Source organism: Artibeus jamaicensis, unplaced genomic scaffold, assembly GCF_021234435.1.
Source record: "Artibeus jamaicensis isolate MK-2021 breed Jamaican fruit bat unplaced genomic scaffold, CSHL_Jam_final contig_519, whole genome shotgun sequence".
NCBI lineage: Eukaryota > Metazoa > Chordata > Mammalia > Chiroptera > Phyllostomidae > Artibeus > Artibeus jamaicensis.
Genome location: NW_026521871.1, coordinates 43055690 through 43076444, shown reverse-complemented (window position 1 = coordinate 43076444; position 20755 = coordinate 43055690). Strand labels below are relative to the sequence as shown.

The 20755-nt window shown below is 43.8% G+C and overlaps 1 protein-coding gene across 2 annotated transcripts in view; it reads right to left on the bottom strand.

Annotated features, from left to right (window-relative positions):
- Positions 1–20755, bottom strand: part of TGFBR2 (transforming growth factor beta receptor 2) — a 79918-nt gene that overhangs the window by 38394 nt on the left and 20769 nt on the right. For both annotated transcript variants that reach the window (XM_037132647.2, XM_037132563.2), the window contains exons 2-3: positions 5812–5980; positions 965–1155 (exon numbers count right to left, since the gene is read on the bottom strand). In XM_037132647.2, coding sequence (XP_036988542.1) covers positions 965–1155; positions 5812–5969 — 349 coding nt within the window. In that variant the 5' untranslated portion in view covers positions 5970–5980. The remainder of the gene's footprint in view (positions 1–964; positions 1156–5811; positions 5981–20755) is intronic.

Sequence of the window (20755 nt, the reverse complement as noted above, 5' to 3'; positions counted from 1 at the left end):
GGTATCTTTTTTGAAGAACAATTTAGTCATGGTTACCATATTTAAAACGTTCATAACTTTGATCCAGAAACTTTACTTCTAGAAAGAAATCTATCTTGCACAAATATCCATAGAATACATATACAAGATATTTGCACAAAGATGTTCAATGTAGCATTAAGTGAAAAACTGGAGATACCTAAATAGTCCACCCAATGGAAATGGTTCAATCAGTCATAGATGATAATCCATGTTATGGAATTCTAGACAACTAAGAGGTGTGAAGTGTATCTGTATGTTTTATCATCTTTAGAAAGAGAAGTAAAAAGTAGCTGGCTAAAAAATAGTTGCCCAGTAATATTGATAATCTCTTTGCACTGGAAGATGGATGAGTAGATGGGGTGGATAGATGGATGGACAGAGGAGAGATACATGGATAGTTGGACAGGTGGGAAGATGCTTGGGTGGAGGGGGCAGGGAAGGAAGGAGGGAGTAAGGAAAGACAGGAAGGAAGCAGGGTTATAGGAATGAATGACAGAGACGTGTGTATCCCACAAACTCAAATGATCATCTGTTGGGTTGAGTTGGCAGTGAGGGGATAAGGTTAATGCACTTCCATTTGTAAAATTTTACATATTGTTGGATTGTTTAAACTTTTGATAAGGAACATATACTGCTCTTATAATTTAAATTATTGAATAGTGTTTTTTTTAATTGATGGAGTAGAGCATGCCCTTCTTTCAAGCTGAGTGAATGCTGAACTTCAAAGATAAAGCCTATTATCTTTGAAGGAAAGTATTTGGCAAAGACAATAATAGGGTGGGTCCTGTGAGCCAGATTTAATACTGTAACTGTACAAGCACCTCCTTTGGCTCCCAGCATCAGCCACAGGAGGATGACGTGCACTCTGAGACTGCAGACCAGGGACGCAGGCAATCAACACAGAGCAACTCAAGCTCCAGACCATGAAGAGAAGACAACTCACCTTCAGAGAAGATGATGTGGTCATTGCACTCCTCAGAGCTACAGGCACACATAAAGAAAGTCTCGCCATTCACTTTTTTTTCCTTCATAATACACTTTGAAGAAGCAGCATCTTCGAGAATAAATCCGTGGTAGGGGACCTTGGGGTCATGGCAAACCGTCTCCAATGTTATGTTCTCATCATTCTTCCTCCTTCAGTGTAGTTCACAGGTGGAGAGGGAGCCGGGGAGAGAGAAAGAGAGAATGGATGAATATATGCTCTATGGCCAGAAAAGCAATCTGCAACGCATTTCCTTCATGTCGTTGTTTCCAACAATGGCAGCTGGTTCCTGTTTTCCAACATTAACAGGTTGTCCTCTGGTCTCTTGTGCTTTTTCTACTTGTTTTAGTTTTTCCTTTGCTTATTCTCAGAGCCCACTTATGATAAAAACATGAGGGCTTCCCTCAGGGGCTACACCGGCAGAGAATTTCACACATTGTCTTAACTCAGTCCTCAGAGGGCCGAGCACTGCAACAGAAGGGTGCTGGGCCCTGGGGTGGTTCAAACCTTCCACCCTGAATGTGCGGCAAGGCTCATGCCACACCCTAGTTTACCTGGCAGAATCAGGGTCAAGTCCAGCTAACTTGTTCTCTAACAGCAGCCTGGGAACACAGTTGTGCTTCCTCCTTTTTTTTTTTTTTTTGTTTGCTGGGCCCCCAGGGCACTGTAAGTGATGGCAGGGTCCCTGTCAGCAGCTGGCTGTGCTGAGAAAATGGAAGATACTTCCTAGATAAAGAAGTGCAGTTTCCAGAATGACAGAGGAACAGAAAAGGAAAAGAAATGAAAACTCATGGGAAAGACCTGCAAGGTGTTGTTCATTTACAGTTCAGTGAAATCTTTCAGGCTGTCGTAAACTCATTCCATCTAGATTTTGTATTTCGTCATATCGCACATTTGGAAAGTAACTCAGCTCCGGACTCAGTGAGTCTCTTACGTTTTACTTGGGCTCTATGAAATGCTCAGCTGGCTCTATGTGCACATTACATCTAAAAAGTGACATGGTTAACACCCGCTGTTAGAGTTGCAGAAGCCCAAATAAAACTCTGGCATCCTTGGAAAATGCATTATTTCTTTGCCTGCTACCCTCTGCTCCCCTCATAAACCTGCCATTTTTGATGACTGTGTCCAGCGCCAAGGTTGGTCTGACATCCTTCCTCCCATCTGTGCCCTTTTTAGATGCAACATACTGTTTCCTTGGATGGTAGCTTCCACGCTGGAGGGGAAATCGGGTCTTAAACTACAGGATAGGTTCAGTCAGTTTTGCACGTGTAATGTGCAGTCTTTCCTGGGAAGGACTCTGAGGGCATGCATGTGAGTGTAGTGTGTCAACACACACTAGTGCACACTAGTGCAACATACACCAATCAACTCCTCTCACCCCCAAAACATAACAAGCTCCCTTCTCACAGCAAGAAAAACAGGAGCAGCTAGGACACAGCTTCCACTTGGAAAAGAGGTGGGCCCACACCCACAGGGAGAGAGCAACTTGTCCAATGCCCTCACTTAGCACTTAACTGAAGGACACTAAAGGACAGTGTGTCACCGAGGGGATAAGAAGAGGAAGAATAGGGTGAGGCTGGAACACCCAGCCGGGAAGGAAGTTATCTTTGCGACATCCATCCTGCCCAGAGGCGTCTCCAGTAGAAGATGCCGCTTCATGAAACACACCAACTATTCTCAAACTAATGCTATGAGAGGCAAGGCCTTGCTCCACACGCCTCTGCTGTTAGAGGAGGAGCAGCAACTGGAATCCTTACTCCAGGGGACTAGCAGGTAATGCGATGAAACTTGACCTGGCACATGATCACACAACGAATGATGCATATTTAAAAATGTACTCATCCTTCACCCCAAAGCTACTAGGAGGTTCTAGCAGAAATGGTGGCCTTGAAACAAGAGCGCCTCCCTGCCCCCAAAGCAGTGTGTGTGTCTGTGTGTGTGTTGTGCATGCACATGTACATATGCATTAGATACATAGGAAGGCACATTGAGACCTCACTGCTCCCAGGGAAAAGCAGAGTGTCGTCTCTCTGCTGTGAAGCTTCTAAAGGTCAAGGAATGGGACGAGGAAGGCACAGTGAGTACCGCTGCTCTGTAAGGACGGGGCGTCTCTTCCAGAGCCTCTTGCTTTCCGCCTCCTCGCTGCCTAGAGAACTGACCTTGCAGAGAGGAAATTGAGCTACCGTACTTGAGCCTGGGTCAAGTCCTTCACTGCTTTCTCCACTCAGTCCTGCAGCAGTGCTCTCCCTGCCAGCAGAACTCACTTTGCAAAATATCTTTAGATACTGCTGAGTGTAGGAAGGCAAAACACAATGATAAAAATACAGACTTCTTTGTCCTTCCATGTTTGCTCTGAGGAATTGAGGAGTTTGTCAGTAGGCACTGGGGGACAAAAAAAGACGGTCATAAAATTAATTTGGGTTCCAATATAGTTCTATTCTTGGGAAGAACTTGAACATTTTACATGAAATGGGTGCACAGCTTGACATTAGTGAAATGAACAAACAAACCAATGAATGAGGGAAACGAACACTGAAACTGATAAAGAGCTTGGAGGGCAAGCACCATGGTGGTAGAGGCTTTCAGTTTCTGTGTGTGGCTATTTCTATAACAGCCTCCTTCCTGGTTTGGGTTCTCTGGAAACAGACACTGAGGCTAGTAGGTTTCTGTGCAGGAGGCTTTTGGAGAGGCTCCTGTAAGTGACTGAAGGGAGCAACAACATCGCACTTTGGAAGATTTGAACTGCAACACAGGTTGCAATTACAGGACTCGGCTGATCCCTCAGGACTCATAAAGCTGGGATGGTCCATCAGAGCTGTCCCAAATTGAGGCAAAGTGGCCAGGCATTTGGACCTTTGCATCCTTCAGTTATAGGATGGGAGCTGCTCGAAAAGAGGGGCCAAACTTGAGAAAAGGCCAAACTGGAATGAAGCAGTTCTGCTGGGGCAGAGGGTTCCCAGGAGGGACTGGGGGGTGATCCTTCAGCAGCCAGTGCTTCAGAGGCTGAGGAGGTGAGACCCTTGATGCTGAAGGGGGTCAGGGAGTGCAGCACCGTGTCCCCTGCCCGTACCTTTCTCCTCATCACACCTCCACTCCACGGGACTATCTGTCTTCACCAAGACATGTGGAAATTAACGCTCACTGTATTTCCTCTTTGTATCCGGTCCCGGAAGAGACAGGGAGGCTTCCCCTCCCCCACACGCTCACATTTTCCGAGACAAGCAAAGCTTCTATTCCAGCAACCTGATTCACAATCAATCCTTTGGACTTATACTGCGAGTCAAGGAATAACATCTTAATTAAAAGAACTTTTTTTTTTCATTAGCAGAAATATCCGCTCCCATCACAGTGGATGTTTAAGCACAGATGGTCAGCAGAGAAGAGAAGTGAAGCCTTGAGGTCATCCCGTCGGGTGTCTCAATCTTTCCCTGCGCTAGACTTGCCAGCCACCCAGCCTCTGCTGAACTTTGTTTGACTCTTCCCAAGAAGGAAGTCTCTTCTGCTGTTAGGAAACCACGATAATGAAAATGTTTAAACATGTACCGAGCACATGTCTGTTTCCTTGTAAACTTTATGGATCCTCCTTCTGTCCTTCAGAGTTATGAAGAAAATGGTTATTATATTTTCCACTTGAGAGATCTCAGGAGATCATGTCCTGCGACATCTCTCAAGAGAACCCATGTCCTGTCTGTCCTGGATCCGTCTAATTGCCTTGGCCATTCCTCTGATCATGCTGTCCCTTCTTCTCGACCCAATCTTTGTCAAAATTCCTCTCCCAAAAGCATTTCTCAGAAATGGACATGAATGAAGCTGGCAGGTGCAGCAAGCTGTCATGACTCATCTTTGCTACTAATATTCCTTTAGTTCTTGAGGAACGAGTTCGTACCTCAGTAGGCACAGAATTTGCAAGGTTTTTAAATCTATCATCAAGACTAACTACATGTGGTCTGGAGAAAGTCCAAAAGACTCATTCCCCCAAAAGAGGGAAGGATATTTGGGTTTATATTCTCATCGGCCACTGGCCAGGAGACCCATAAGTTACTTAAAAACATCCCATGAGTTCAAAACAGCAGAATACATCTGCAAAATGTTGTATTTCATTAATGAATTTACATGTTCTTATAAAAGGGAACTTTTTGGATGATCCCTATTTTTCTTTTATCTCTCGCTCATGCTCCCAATTTATAACTATGCATTAGTCAGATGATTTACTAGCACCAACTCTGTGTGTGTGTGTGGTGAGGTTTGGGGGATGAGAGCAGGGGAGAGAGAGAGGATGGAGGGAATCTGACTCAAGAGAAAGAGGTCGTGTGTAGCACGGGGTGGTGTGAGGACACGGCCAGGCCCCCTGACTAAGGAATGGGCTGTTTCCTGGTTCAGGAACAGCTTCCCCTTTTTTGAAAAGTGCATTGCTCTTCCAAAAGCCCACCTATCCTCTGTTCTTCCACAAACCAAGACTGCGATCACCTTAGAAGAACAAATCTCCTGGCATCACTATGGGGCATCGAGGGGGTGCCATTCAGTGACCACTGAGTGCCATATTCTTCTACTTTTCCACATAAGGAAGGATCTCCAGAGTTATTATAAATATTAAAGGTCATCTCATATAGACACACGTGTGTGCGCATTTGAAAATGTACAGAATATCTCTGAAACTTCATTTAACAATTAAAAGATGGTTTGAGAGAAAGGGACCCTGGATGCTGTCTGCACTTGGGGCTTGAAGACACTGGAACTCTGTGCTCCATGAGCCTGCGTTACTTACTACAAAAGTGGCCAGGGGAGGACTGTTTAAAAGGCGGCCTTACCAGACAGCCACACAGACTTCGTGTGGCTTCTCGCAGATGGATGTGATGCTGCAGTTGCTCATGCAGGATTTGCGGCTGTCACAGGTGGAAGACCTCACATCACAAAACTTGCACAGTTGTGAAAACTTGACTGCGCCATTGTTGTCAGTGATCATCATGTCATTATTAACTGTGGAGGGAAAAGAAAGATACACTGAGTGGTTATCTAACCGCTAGACAGCCTGCCAGTGAATTCCTGATGATGTTTATGCAATTTCAGATGAGCCTGATGTCAGAAGAAGAAATACGAAGGAAGGCCTGAGAATTGCCTGCACCTATGCAATCCGTAACAAAAGCCACTGCAGGGTGGGCAGGGGGAGTCGAATAACTTCTTTTGTCCATGATTTTATAAGGCACTCTTCCTATACAAACCTTATCACTCAATCAAGAGACAGAGACTGGATTGGCCCATTGCATTGTTCTAGATGCTGGGAGTGCCGTGGAAAGTACTCATGGGGAAGTTAGCATTTAGCTGGGTGGATAGTGGAGGAAATGGATGAAGGTAGGATAACCCCAAACAGAGGGTAAGACAGGGGATGTGGAAGCCAGACGGGGCACCACCCACATGGGCAGAGAGGCCACCAGGGAGCAGAAATGTGACGTGCACAAGAGAGTTGGTAACTGAGAGGAGACCCTGTAGGTGAGGCAGGACTTGGCCACCCTGTCCCTGACCGACACCTGAAAGAGCTATGGGGTCTTCCTGCAAGGGGCTGGCTCTGACTTCTCTCTGTTGCCTTGAGGAAAATCAGTTGATAAACCAGCATGGACTGAGTCACTCCTAGGAATAATCCCAGTCCCTGTTGAGGTGCTGGAGTCTTGCAGGCGAGTAAAAGCGGGGTTCCACCTCAAGGGTCTGCCACATGCTGCCTCTCTTAGACTACGACCACCACTACCAACACCAGCCCTCCTATCCCTTACCTATTAGCTTTTGGACACATGGGCTGTATCTAGAAGAGGCCAAGTTCCTTCCTTCCTCAGGCCTTTGCCTTGCTACTCCCTTTGTCTGGCTTTTTGTCACCTTTCTGATCTCTGGTTAAATGTCAGCTCTTCACCTTAAAGCAGCCCACAGGTAACTATGACCAGATTCTGCTTTATCTTCTGCACAATCCACCAAAGTGCAACCTCTGTGAGATTTTTATCTGCGGTGTTTGTATACTGTGGCAAGGAGAGGGCCTGTTACATAGAAGCAGCTATCCAAAAATACTTATTGAGTGAATGAATGAGTGAAGAGCTAAATACATAAATAAATGAATATAAGAAGTTTGCTTTTGGTCCTTTATACCAAGTGGGAAAAAATATAGGACATTTCCCCCCACATCAGCGGGGAGTGTGATTATAAATACAATATTCATTCTTCTTTGCAACTCACATATTGCATGCTGAGAGGCAGTAAAAAAGTACAGCACCTCCCTCCCCATCATTTTCTTCAAAGAGATCAATTTCCATTGGCAATGAAGATAATTAAAGGTGTGCCTTTGGAGAGTCAAGTGAGAAAGGCTATAAGGGATTTTGGTCCACAAACATGAACTTCAGGATACTAAGGAAGATGAAGCACCAAACCACTTTGGCACTAGTGCCTGGGGAACTTAGGAAGTTGGGAGGTGTATTTCTCCCAGGAATCACGCTTGCAAAGCCTCCTCCACTCCTCCCCGTGTTCAGCATGCCCCTGCCCAAAGCCAGAGGAGCAGTTTCAATGCCATGGACGTTCCCTGTTTGCAAATGTTAGATTTCTGGCATCGACACTTTGCCACTCAGCCCTCTTTGCCGCTTGGACAGAGCACCTGTTTCCTGGGCCTCTAAAAATATAAACATATATAAATTCGAGATTTGCTTTCTTGTGGTGACATTAAATATAGAAGAAAAATAAACCCATTCATCCCTCCCAGGCCTCAAGTTCATTTCAGGAAGTATATTTTTAGGTAGCAAACTATTTTGAAATTCTCAGTGTCTCCCAGCACTAGAGCTCTATGCTTAGCTAAAAATATAGGTCTAAGTGCTCTCTGAAACTTGTGTTCAATTTGGGACTAAAGCAACAACGAATATATATTTTTTCTGCAATGGTTAGATTTAGATCCATTGGTGAAACAACTAATTTAACCCTTGAGGTTTTTCCACGAGGCGTGGGTGAAGCAAAAAAAAGTTAGGCCGTGTTTTGCTTTGTTTTTTATTTTTAATAGACTATGTGGAAGACAAACTTTTTTTTGGTGGTGATGAAGCTTTGTTTTTAAATATAAAATCCAGCTTCCACGCCTTGAAATTCAGCCTCTCAGCATGTTAGGATTTTAGCCTACATTAGTGGCTATCAATTTGGCGCCTGTTGGAATCCATCACCTAGGGCACTTTAGAAAATAATGAACTGGTCCCATCCCAGATACGCTGTTGTAATTATTCTGGAGGGTCACCTGGGCATCGGGGATTGTAGAAGCTGCCCAGATGATTCTAATGTGTAACCAAGGCTGAGATCCCTGACCTAGAGTGAGCTGAAAGATAACATGACCAGCACAAAACAGAAAACAAATCCTGCCCCCCGACCCTACAAATACATATATAACTTCTGTAACTGATGTGGGAGCCCCTCAATAAAGCTGGAAATTTCCTGGAGAAAAAAAAATCACCCAAAGCTCTGAGATTAGCACTTCAACGCTTCAGGGAGAAATGCATCTTTTTTTTTTTTTTTTTTTGCGAGCTGGCCAGTCCTTTACCCACAAAAGCTAGAAGTGTGAGAAAAGGAGTCAGGAGTGATAAATGAGAGCAGATGAGGCTGTGCTGGAAGCAGCAGTGGCAGACGCAGATGTGGTGACAAGTGTAAGGGGTTGGGTCTGATGTTTGCAAAACACCATCAGCAGTGAAGAGACCAAGAACAGAAAAAAGGCCACCAAAAAAAAAAAAAAAGAAGAAAAGAGAAAGAAGAATAAAGAAAGGTCACCAGCTGCACAGCTCGGGGGTGGGGGGCACTCAGGTTGCAGTCTGTGTGGTCGGGGCCCTGCAGCTGTGCAATTCACAGGCTTGAAGGTGAGGCCAGGAAAGAGAAGACCTGTCCATGTAATTCCAGGAAAGAGGGGAATAGCCAAGTTTACTCACAACTTGGAGGCATAGGCATATGAAGACAGGGGAAGGTGTCCCCTGTCGGCAACTTCTAAGTTACATTGGCAACTTCTCTTAAGACTTACTGTGTGGTAGTTAAGGTGCATAAGTTATCACGTGATATCACCTTATACGTAGCCAGCAAGGAGGCCTCATGTTTTTCTTTAGTACAGTAAATCCTACCCCTGCTAAGGTGAGCAGACCTTTTATCTTGATCAGCTTCGTTTTGATTTGAAAGCCTTCATGCAGGGCACATTCACGGCAATTTCCAGCTCCTCCCCAGCCAGCCACTCCCTATTAGCTGATTTCTGCAGGTTCTTACAATTCCAGCCAGTCAATGAATGTCCAACCTTTGCTCTAAGCTGGTATTCTCCTTTGTGAATCACTATGTTGCTGAAACAGAGTTAAGCGTAGAGGGCAAAGCTACTCTTAACCTTTGTTGGGGTCACCTCATTTTGATAAAAGCTTTATGAACTCACTTTGGTAGGGGGTGGAGAGACATACACATAGTCTTTTGCTCATTATTTCAGAGGGTTGGTCCACAGATTCCCTGAAGGTCCATAAGCTCCATTTGAAGAATCCTGGAGTCAGTAAAGGGGAGTCACTGATATCACACTAAGCGGTATGCACTACGCTGCCAGTCAGAGTGGGGTGGAGGGCGAGTGGGCACAATTTCTTCTGTGCATTCCGACCCACAGGGAAGGAAGTTCCTGCCATGACCTCACCTGTCAAATAACATCTTTAGGTTTAATACATAATGTTTGTGAGTCCAAAAGAATGCACAAATGCATAAAGTAAATGCAGAGAGTTGGCCTTGTACATGCACCGGGTCTGCATCTACAGATTCAACCAACCTCAGGTGGAAAATAACTTGGGAAAAAATATTTTTAGGTCAAGTTGGTGCTGACATGTAGTTAGGCCTATGATGTCTGCATCTGTACTGAACACAGACATTTTTTCTTGTACTTATGTCCAAAATATATAGTATAATAGCTATTTGTGCTGTGTTAGATATCGTTAATAATCTACAGATGATTTTAAAAGTATACAGGAGGATGTGTGCAGGAGACCCGGACTGGAGTATCCATGCATTGTGGTACCTATGTGGGGTCCTGGAACCGGTGCCCCAGCCCCAGCACACCAAGGGACAAATGTATGTGTAAATAGTCAGGGACAGAGCTGTCACTCTAAACAGCACAGCAAGAGTCACCTAATTAATTCTATAGCAAACCCTACCCAACGTCAAAATGACTTTCAATTCGGGTTGTTAATGTACTCTCCTAAGTCTCTTTAGTTAAAATGTTCTCATATCAAGGCAGTGCATTTTTTAATAGTTCATTTTTACTGTATTTTTTTTCCATTGCCAGTGATTCCCCCTACACCCTCCTCCACCTCTACCCGCCTCCCCCCCGTCTGCCCCCTGCATTCACCACACTGTTGTGTCTGTAGATCCTCCGTGAACAGCTGACCATCTTTAGAGAAGGTTCTACCCGTAACAGGCAAATTAGCTATTCATAATGTTCCCCTCGAAAAGGTTCCCATGTCTGTCCCCTAGAAAACCATTCGGTAGAGGAAGTAAACATGGGCAGCTGCTCTCGGCATATGACGGCGTCACATGGCCCATCACAGTTCACTGCTCTTCAAACAAACCCGTGAGTAATATACCCAGACCTCCAGTCTAGGTCATACTGCCTTCCTCATTTTAGGGCCCATTTTCCCCAAACTCACTGCCAAGAGGCAGAGTTTCCAGGTCTTGAGAATATGAATTAAGCAAATGCTCAGCTGTGTCTATTTCTGGAACTACCTTGTTATCTCTGAAGGTCAGAGATGAACTGCCTAATAAGGTTTAGACTTACTCCAGATAAATATTAAGAATTTTGGATAGGAATTGGAGTCCCGGACTCCCATTCTGGAATGGTGTCTACTATTAGCTGAACAAAATCTCAAGATTCTAAAAATAATCTAAACATTTTACCAGAAATGTATTCACATATCCTTCAATTCATGCATCTACCTACTGTTGTTCTGTAGCATGCGTTGGGGAGCCCTGAAGAAGTCATTTATTTTTACAAATACCTCTGGATATCTTACTTCATAACGTATATTTCATAGCACAATCACTAAAATTGACTCAATTAAGTGCAGCATCTCATAGAATAATCCATGGCAACTGGTGACTAGAACTCATTATGCCTGAGAGCTGTGCTTCTCACTCGTTAATAAGTGAGTGAATCTGTGGGGAATATGTTTAACCCACAGGTGCGGGGTAGCACACTTGCCCATGAAATTGTGGACCTGGCAAGTCTGAAATTTATGTGGCAGGTTGGTGGGTTGGCAGCTCAGGCAGCAGTCGATGCTGCTGTTTTGAGGCAGAATTTCTTTCCCCCAAACCACTCAGTTTTTGCTCATAGGCTTTCCCGCTAATTGAAAAAGGCCCATTGACATTATCTAAGGTAAATGTTTCTTAAGGTCAACTGATTATAGTTGTTAATCACATTACAAAGTACCCTCGCAGCAACAGCTAGATTAGTGTTTGATTAAAGGACTCATGACACTGACCAGCCCAGGTGGGACCTGAGACTCTGTTCCCAGGTGATGTCCATGCTGCTGGTTCACACTGAGCATAAAGGTTGTGAAGAATCCAATTGTTGACTGGTGGTTATTTCCCTTTCTCCACTCCCTTTGGATCTAGCAAAATCAAATACACCATGGCCTCACGTGAAGTCACCGATTGTTCTCAGAATTTAAGGGACATGATGGATAATGAAACCACTGGACCATAAGCTAGTGGATATAAACTAGAGTTAAGTCCCTATGGCATCCCATCAACGTTATAATGAAATGACTCTGAATGAAACACCATTATTCCAGGACCTGCTGCATTACCCTTCACCTTCCTTAAAGGCCTGTCTCATCTTACAGTTCTTTCCATCTGCTTTCCTCTGAAGCCTGGCCTCTCAAACAGTGAAAGGCCCCGAGGCTCTGATCACCACATGGGCCCAGAATAGAAAGACTTGTTCTCTGAAAGAAAGGTTTTAATTGCAGTTGGCATTTCAGAAGCAGACACTGAGGCAGCCATCTGGCAGACCGCTGCCGTGGGCTGTGATGATGGCAACACACACCCCACGCGTGACCCTTGAGACCAGGTGGGACAAGTCTACCAGCCTGTCATACATGGCCTCCCGCCTAGAACAAAGAAGCAAGTCACGCAACCTTGGGGGTGTCCCTTCGTGGCTTCTCAGAAAAAAAAGACATCCCCAAGCTAATCGAACACTTTGGCCAATTACTATAAACAAACAAAAGAACATCTTGTAATGAAGTCAGAGATGGTTTAGGAATAGCTCTCTTCTCTGAACATGTATTGCATAATTGGAATTTCTAATACAATGCAAGACCTTTTTAGTTTCAAATTGTATTTGAACCCTCAGTCCCTAAGTACGTGTAAGTATTCCGAGAGCAGGAGAAGTGGAGCTTCTGGGCACTAAGGCCAGTGCAGGAGAAACCATCACTTCGATAACTGGGAGACCACAGTGTGGGCAGGAAGGAATCACAGACAAGTGGACTAAAGACATCAATTCTTTTTTTCATGTAAATGTTTTCATTATAATAACACCTGCTAAAAACCATCAAAGGATGACCTAATCAATATTCTAAAATCTCTTTCAAGTGGCAGGGAAATCATTCTTACTAGTCAAAAACCTAGTAAGAAAAGATAGATAGTTTTCCACATTGACATTGCCTACCACTTGGTCAACAATGAAGGATTTATCAAGTGTCTCCAATGTTCACACCCCATAAGAGATTTAAAACAAACACAGGGTTGGTCCCTGCCCTCCTGAGGCTGACATTCTAGATTGAGAGGCAAGATGGTCAAATGCAATGGTTTGGCCTTTAATTGCCAACAGGAGGTCAGAAAAGGTGAAAGAGCCCTACGGGAATCCCCGCTTTCACGGAGGGGTCTGTCCTTCAAGGATGGGGGTTTCGAGAGGAGAGCAGAGATGTAAGGGCACTCTGGGTTGCAAACACAGCCCAGACCAGGAGGGTTAGTCGAATGGAAGATCCAGACCATCTAGATGTCAGGTCTCTGAAAACACAGAACTATTCAACAAACAGGCATGTTTCATTTCACAGACGGAAAGACTGAGAGGCGCACTGACGTTCTAGGTGTGTATACGAGTCACAGGGTTGGCTTGGCCCAAACTGTATGTACAACAGCCAAGGAGAGTAGAGAAGGCATAAAGTCCCAGACGTTGTCCACCTAATCTCATAGTAGAACAGTATTCAATGCTAAAATGAACTGAATGGATGCAATGCCTCTTTTAAAAACGGAAAAGTCGAGAACTAGCAAATAAATCAGTGAATCTGGAGAGTTGTAGAAGTTTTTAATAAAACTCCGGCCTACACCGACGATTATGTGGGTAATGATAAAGGAACGGAAGAGGAGGGTGTAGGCGCGTGCACACACGTGTATGAGTAATTTCCCTCCTTGAAGTAAATTCTCCACGGACAGGATTTAGCTTTGAGGGTTTGGGCTTGAGGAGCCTTTTTGTCTCATGAGTTTAATGGCTCACTCTGGGTTGCTTTAAGAAAACTGCATAAACATGAACTCGTTTTCACCAAACAAGTAAAACAAGGAATTACGAAGTGCACCAGAGGGATTATCTAACAGAGTACTTCAAATTAAACACTTGACTATGCCTTTAGGATTTTAAAATTTTGGTTTACGAGGGCATTTTAAAGAAGCATAGAACAAATGCACCGTGGCTAAATGGAAAAGCGACTGGCATTCTCTAGTGACAAAAAGTAACTAAACTGGAGCTTCGGTTGTGTCATTCCCTGCTCTGGCCCGCAGAGCAGTCAACTGGAGCTCGACCACCTACCTAGAACAAATGGGTTGGGGGGACAAGAGGCGCGAAGAATGGCCGCAAGACAAAAGATTCTGATCAAGCTGCAAACTTTATTTTTCCAAACTGGGTATATATATATATACCCAGTTTGGAAAAATAAAGTTTGCAGCTTGATATATATATAAAGGGGAGGATGGAGCGATTAGGTTACTTGCTATTGGCTAGCTTGAGACAAAGAAGGGCCCACTTATTGGTTACTTGGGTGCAACTTGTACTCGTGGACACCTCATGTGCCTGCAGCCGATTGGCTTGTGGAGCGCACAGGTTCCTGTAATCAACGCAGTGTTTTTAGCTAGAAGCCAGGTGTAAGGTTCCCAACAATTCCCTATTTAATGCGCTCCAGACCCACTGCCCGGTAACTCCTGGACATGCTCACTGTGTTTCTACTTCTCCCTGGGTTTCTTGGATCACTGAGGAATGAAGTACAGTTCAAGTTCTAACACTTGTAGATTTTGCCCTTTAAAAAAAATAGGTCCCAGAATCAGGTCACCTATTAGGAGACAAAACCCAAACAACTTAACATGACTCTTGCAGATGGAAAAAATCCACACAGTTGCCAGTGGCAGTATTTCACAACACCAGAACTTTGCCGTATTCAAAAAGTGGAAACGATTTAGGCCTCTCCATCACCTGCCTTCATGGTTAATAAGGATTGGATTGGGTGGATGAAACAAACTCCTCAGAGCTGGGCAGGGGCGAGCCGTTGGCAGCTGATACCGCCATTCACATTGGGTGATTTGAGTTTGTCACTGATAAAGCTGATTTTCACAGTGTGCTGATCTGGCCAGTCCTAACTGGAGGGACTTGAGCCCCAAACCTGGAGTATGCAGGGGCTGGGGCTGAGGACAGAAGGAATCCAGTTGGTAAAATTAACTTTATGTGTTTGGAAGTGCTTAACTTGTGTTTGGAAGTGCTTTCCAGTTACCACTTTACATAAAGTAATAGTAACTGAGAAAACAATTCTCCCTCAGTTGATAGAACTTGGATGAAGCGCTGTAGCAACAAAAAAAATCACCCAGAGATGATTGAAAATAAAAGATGATTAATTCTCCTGGTGACAGTCAAAACAACTGGTAAATACCACAACTGTGCTATTTTAGAGGCAAGCTGATGGGCACACGATTTATGGGATTTTATAACGTTATATAATTCAGCTAAAACAATTTGTCACTTAGCAGAGCAATTAACCAACCTACACAAATTTGCACTATTTACCTGCTCTGGGAGTGCCCTCATCTCACACCCGTGAGCAGGTGTTGGACAGTGTAAGTAAGGCCTGGTCCTTTCCTAAAGGTGCTTGCATTCTTGCAGGGAACGAGAAAACATGCACGGCTGTGATTTTTATCAAAACAACTGAAAATGAAAAAGGTCTCCACGAAGATGTGCTTTTTAAGAATGAGGTATTCATCTAGGACTGAAAGCACACAGGATCCCAAGCACTAAAGTAAGTTAATGCAAAAATGGGTAACAACATGTGGTGAGCAGGAACTGTTTTAAAGACAGCAGCTATTAGGGAATCAGAGAAACAAGCCTTTGAGATGAGCCATGTGCTTCAACTAAGCGAGGAATTTGATCTGAATATCCATTCCCCGTGAGACCGGGCTTCTCCTTGATAAACTTTGCGTAAGTTTTTACCACACCCCCTCCCACCCCCCACATGCTGCAGTCCTGGCGCAGAACCAGAGCCTGAAAGGTTTTTCAATGACAGTTTTACTAAATATGTGCAAATATCAGTGAAATCAGGTGAGCGCCATATTCAAGCTCTGCAAAAGGACTGGAAATATTATACCCCTGGGGGGAGGGGCTGTAAAGGGCGAGGCCCAAGACGCTTGGTTTCTGACAACCAAGTAACTCCAAGTGTAGACCAGGGTGGGAGATGCTAAAACAGGGGTGGTGGGAGGGGGAGGGGAAAGAGGAGCCACGTACAGTTCACGGATGTGTTCTGTTTGGCCTAAACATCTTTTCTTTTTAAAATACGAACCAAGATTTAACATTAGGATATTTCCCATGGATTTCCAACTCCACTTAAGAAAGTAAAAAGATGTGGCTACAGTGGGCCTGGGACAACCCAGGAGCTAGGAAGTTTCCGAGGAGCTAGAGGCGTGGTGGCCCCTAAGGCAGTGTAAACAAGTGGCTTCAAGTTCGCCTCATTCCTGCCATTCCCTGGTATCTGCTGGCCCCTGGGGCCATCTGAGCTTTTACCATTAATGATTATTTAGCACGTCTATGCAATATCTCTTGCAATACTAGAGGTTTAACTGAGATGTAAAAAGTCATGATTTAACTCTAATATGAATATTTTCTAATATATATTTGATTCTTTAATGTGGATACTTACATTTTGGTTCCAGGAAAAGGAAAACTTTCTATCTTAAACATCAGATGCGTGTGGGGTAAGAATCATAGTTATTATTTCTATCATCACCACATACTGAACGCAGACCAAATGCCCCGTCCAGCACTCAGTGTTGTGATGATTATTGAATTTGCTCATCACAACAACCGTGTAATTCTGTCATCACTATTTTAGTGGGGAAATTGAGGGTCAGAGAGGTGAAGTAAGGTATTCAAGATCAATGACAGGTAACTGAAAGACAAAGCCACAGGTCACATGGAACCCCCGCATCCTTCCTGAGGCTAACAATAAAATAGATGTTTCCATTGTAAAGGCTTAGAACAGAGTTTTACTCAAACTCCATGGAAGACAAAGACACTGAGTGTGGCCTGCAGAAGGTGTAAGAGCAGGGGGAGCAGGAAATTTCTTAGGGAAGAGCTTTGATTCTTTGTAAGTCCTTCACTTATTTTAGGAGACAAATCTCATAAGAGCAGCTTGGTGAAGTCCACAAGTTTTAAGGTCAAAGACTTGTGAGTGAAATCAGGTTTTGCCAATCTTAACAGTGGGACCAAGGACAAGCCACTTGACTTCCTGGAACCTCTGTTTCTTGATCTATGAAATGGTGCTTTCTAGGGTCAAGTACATGTGAAAATTGTCTAGACGATCAAAAGTGCCACACAAGCATTCTCTGTTCAGAAATGCTTGCAGTGCTCTCTCCCAGGAAAGACATTTCCAGGCAAGGCAGGACAAAATAATGAATCAAGACTTTGGTCAGTCTATTCCCACTATAGAATGCAGCAATTTGATAACTTTTTTAAAGTCTGTCAGGAAATTTGTGTGAGGAGACAAATTGAAATAGAGGTTTTTGTTGCCTCTATGCTGCAAAGCTTTCACAGAGATATAATGGAATCAATCACAGATTTACAAACAACATTCCCGAAAGTATATAAACAATCCTTCCAGAACCAAATAACCCAGTTTCAAAATATTGCTCATAACCAGTTTAGGAGCAGGTTCAATGTTCAGATTTTCTGCTGACTCTGCACAATATTTAACAGGCAAAAGCAGATCTGCTTTGGCTTGGAGACACTTTCGTATGTTATTTGGCAACACAGCTAATAAAATTAGCGTTTGACTTGCAGAATGGGGAAGCAAGGAGGTGCCTGAAGATTATGGATTTCTTAAGTGTTGGGATAAAGTTAGGTTTGGCTTTCTTAAGGAAATAAAACCGAGACATTTTGATTCACAGCTGATAAGACAGTCAGAGGGCTGTGAGCACCAGTTTGACTAGATTTGTACGTATCTAGTGAAGAAGTTTTCTGCGCCATTCAGACACGTGAAAAATAGTATTTCTTAATCTCTTCTCCTTGATGCCACATACTTATGTAAAGTTAATTATGTGATATTGCTGTACAAATTCTACTGCAAGGGAATTCTCCATGCTGGGGATGGAAGCAGGTTGCCGTGGAGGAGGCTGCGGACCAACCGTGAGCTGGTGTCATGTTCCTCGGCAGTAACTCAACTATTCTCTGCCTGTCCTCTGACCAATCAGATAGGCAGATTGCAATCATGACCTTTAAGGTCCCTTTCATTTTGGAAAATATTCACAATTCAACCCCCAAAAGTGAAAAATTCAAATATGGCCCAGCTTAGACTTGGCAGCCCTGGTTAAATAGAATGAGATGCTGTTTCAGCTTAGAAAAAATAATGGCTTCAGGACTGTCAAGCAGGGCATTTACATTTGGGTTTGTCTTCTCTGCTGATTGAGAAACCCACCCTTGGGACTTCCTGGTATGCTGTTTAAGTACATGTCTCCCCCTTAACACACATACACGAACTTGAACCTGAACCCTGCCCCCGATCAGTCCCCCAAGAACAGAACTAAGCGTGCATCACGAGGTTGGAAGGAAGGAAATTTATGGAAGGGTCACTTTCCACTCAGCCCCGCAGGCATTTCCTCTAATTTTATGGGGGGTGTGGAGGAAACTTTGATTTAGAGCAGAGACATTTACTGTCAAACCTAAAACAACAACCTTGAGCACATTTTCTAATGTTTCTAGTCTGTGTTTACTCTGAACCCATTCTCTGGGCTCAGCTTGAATGATAAGGAATAATAACAAAAGGCTCTGTTGCGTAAAAACATCCTATTGCTTCATCGAAGCCTTGACTATGTCTGACACATGGTTGTAGAAGATTAGCAGAGGGAAGCGTTTAGGGAGCTGGCGAGGTCCGCAGCACGGGCTGTAAGCTTCTGAGAGCAGGGATGTCACCTGTCTTGCTCCATGATGACAGCCTCAGTCTAGGGTCTGCCACATAGTAAGGTTCTGACAAATGTTCGTTGACTTAAAAGGCAAAATTCAAAAATCAAGCTCCTTCTACTTTGTCATCTATTCAAGGCTGATCCCCCCCCAAAATGCAAATGAAGGAAAAGAAATAGAGTCACCTTGAAGGGAATAAATGCAGAAACCACTTCTGGCGTACTTTTACAGATACATTAAAACAGTGATCCACTTCTAAAAGCACTTGGTTTCTAAGATAACACCAAACGTTCTGAAACCTACCCCCCTCCTGCCACCACTGACACACACACATACACACATACACACACACACTCACTCTTCATGTTTTTCAAGGAGAGGAAGTGAAATTAAAAAGAAACAAGTTTGAAGCATTGTTAAGGCTTCAAGAAAAGACAACAAAGGGCAGGAAATTTGAAACAAAATCTGAGAATCTGCCCTTAAACTGGGCAACTTCTTTTGTGTTCTCACAGTGCAGTTGGATGAGGAAATGCGAGGCCGGTCTTTGCCTTTCCTGGGCATTACTCAATGCTGGCGTGACCTGAAAGTGACTTGCAGTAAACAGCATAAAGCCGTTGGCATGAAGCAACCCTCCAATGAGTGGAGAACCAACTTCTCTCCAAGCCCTACCTGCGCCGCTCAAACTAGGCAGAAGAGAGAATAATGTTTACACGACGACATTATTTGTCAACAGGCTGCAGCAGAGTCAAGATAGATTCCAGCAGGCCACTTTAATGCAATAAATGAGAACTAGACTCCAAGTCCTGGAAGGACCTTATTCTCATGTACTGTTGGAATGTGGTGGGTTCCTTGCGTTCACGAGGCATGGCCACATTTGCATACTGAAATAACATGTCCTACTAGGGGAAGGGTGGAGTAAGTAACTTCAACTTGGAAATGATTTGAATTACCTTTGACTGGGAAGTCGAATTGGAATACTTTCTAGTTCTTAAGAAGACTTTTTATACGAGTTCTGGTATATAGCGAATGTACCTTCAAATTGCCCCCACAAGATCTTTTTTTTAATTGCAGTTATTGGGGTGACCTGAAACACTCATTTGAAAGCATATATGCACCCCTATGTCCATGGCAGCGCTATTTACAATAGCTGAGATTTGGAAGCAACCCAAGGGCCCATCAGTAGATGAGTGGATAAAGAAGCTGTGGCACACTTACACAATGGAATACTACTCCCACACAACTCTATTTGTTTAACCTGCACCGTGAGAACCAAGTTATATAAAATGCTGCAGGGCCACAGGGGTGACTGAGAATGTACATTTTCTCTGCTTTACCCATCTGAGTGTAATTTCTTTACCAGCACCAATGGATTGCGATTCCCAATGGAGTCTAATATAAAAGGAAAGAAGCAAAGATGAGAGACCATAGAGAAGAGGAGATCAGAGGAAAAGATGACCAGCCCACTCTGGTTTTAGGGCAGTTGAACTTATTTTTTGTTCCTTCCAACTAGAATGTTCTTATCTGAAATATCTGCCTACTTCAGATAAGGGACGTGACAGCCCCTTCTGAAATGATGGATGCTCACCATCACTCTCTGCCTCTGACCCTGCGTTCATCACCCCTGACATAGGAGCAGAATCCTGTTCGCTAACTTGTCTATACAGATTTGTTTAGTTCACGGTGGTAATCTAGCATCTTGAACATTGCCTTGAACATGGGAGTTGGTACCAATAGACACTTGTTCCCAACTTTCCACTTCCCCAAGTCCTCTAAAGCCAAGTTCCACAGCCTGTTCTTAAGTACCAGGAGAGACCTTCTACTCTTCTGATAAATTCTCCTCATTTGTTTTAAAAAAGATTATTTGTAGTTGCTGCACAGAGAATAAAGCTATGCTCACAGAAGGATAAGGCAATATGGAAATAAAATATTAAACCCAGGCATGGAAGGTATGTAGATTCAATGAAAAAATTAAAAGCTCAAGGTTCATTAGTCAAAATTTACAGTATAAAGAAGTCAGAGAGTTTCTGTCCCTGGAAGAGCTGGTTGAGAAAGGCACAGGCCCACAGAATAGCCAAGCAAAGGTGCTTCTCTCAAGGCACATTGTCCTTAATAAGTCAATGGGATGACCCAGAGCCGCACTGGGTAACAGGGTAGCCAGAGGCTTTCAAATTTAACTGTAGTTAAATAAAATAACATATTACTTTCAAGTCACACTAGCCATTATCAAGTGCTTAGTAGCCACATGTGACCAGGATAGATAGACACAGAAAATTTTATCAACACACAAAGTTCTATTGGACCACATGGATACAAGGAAATAC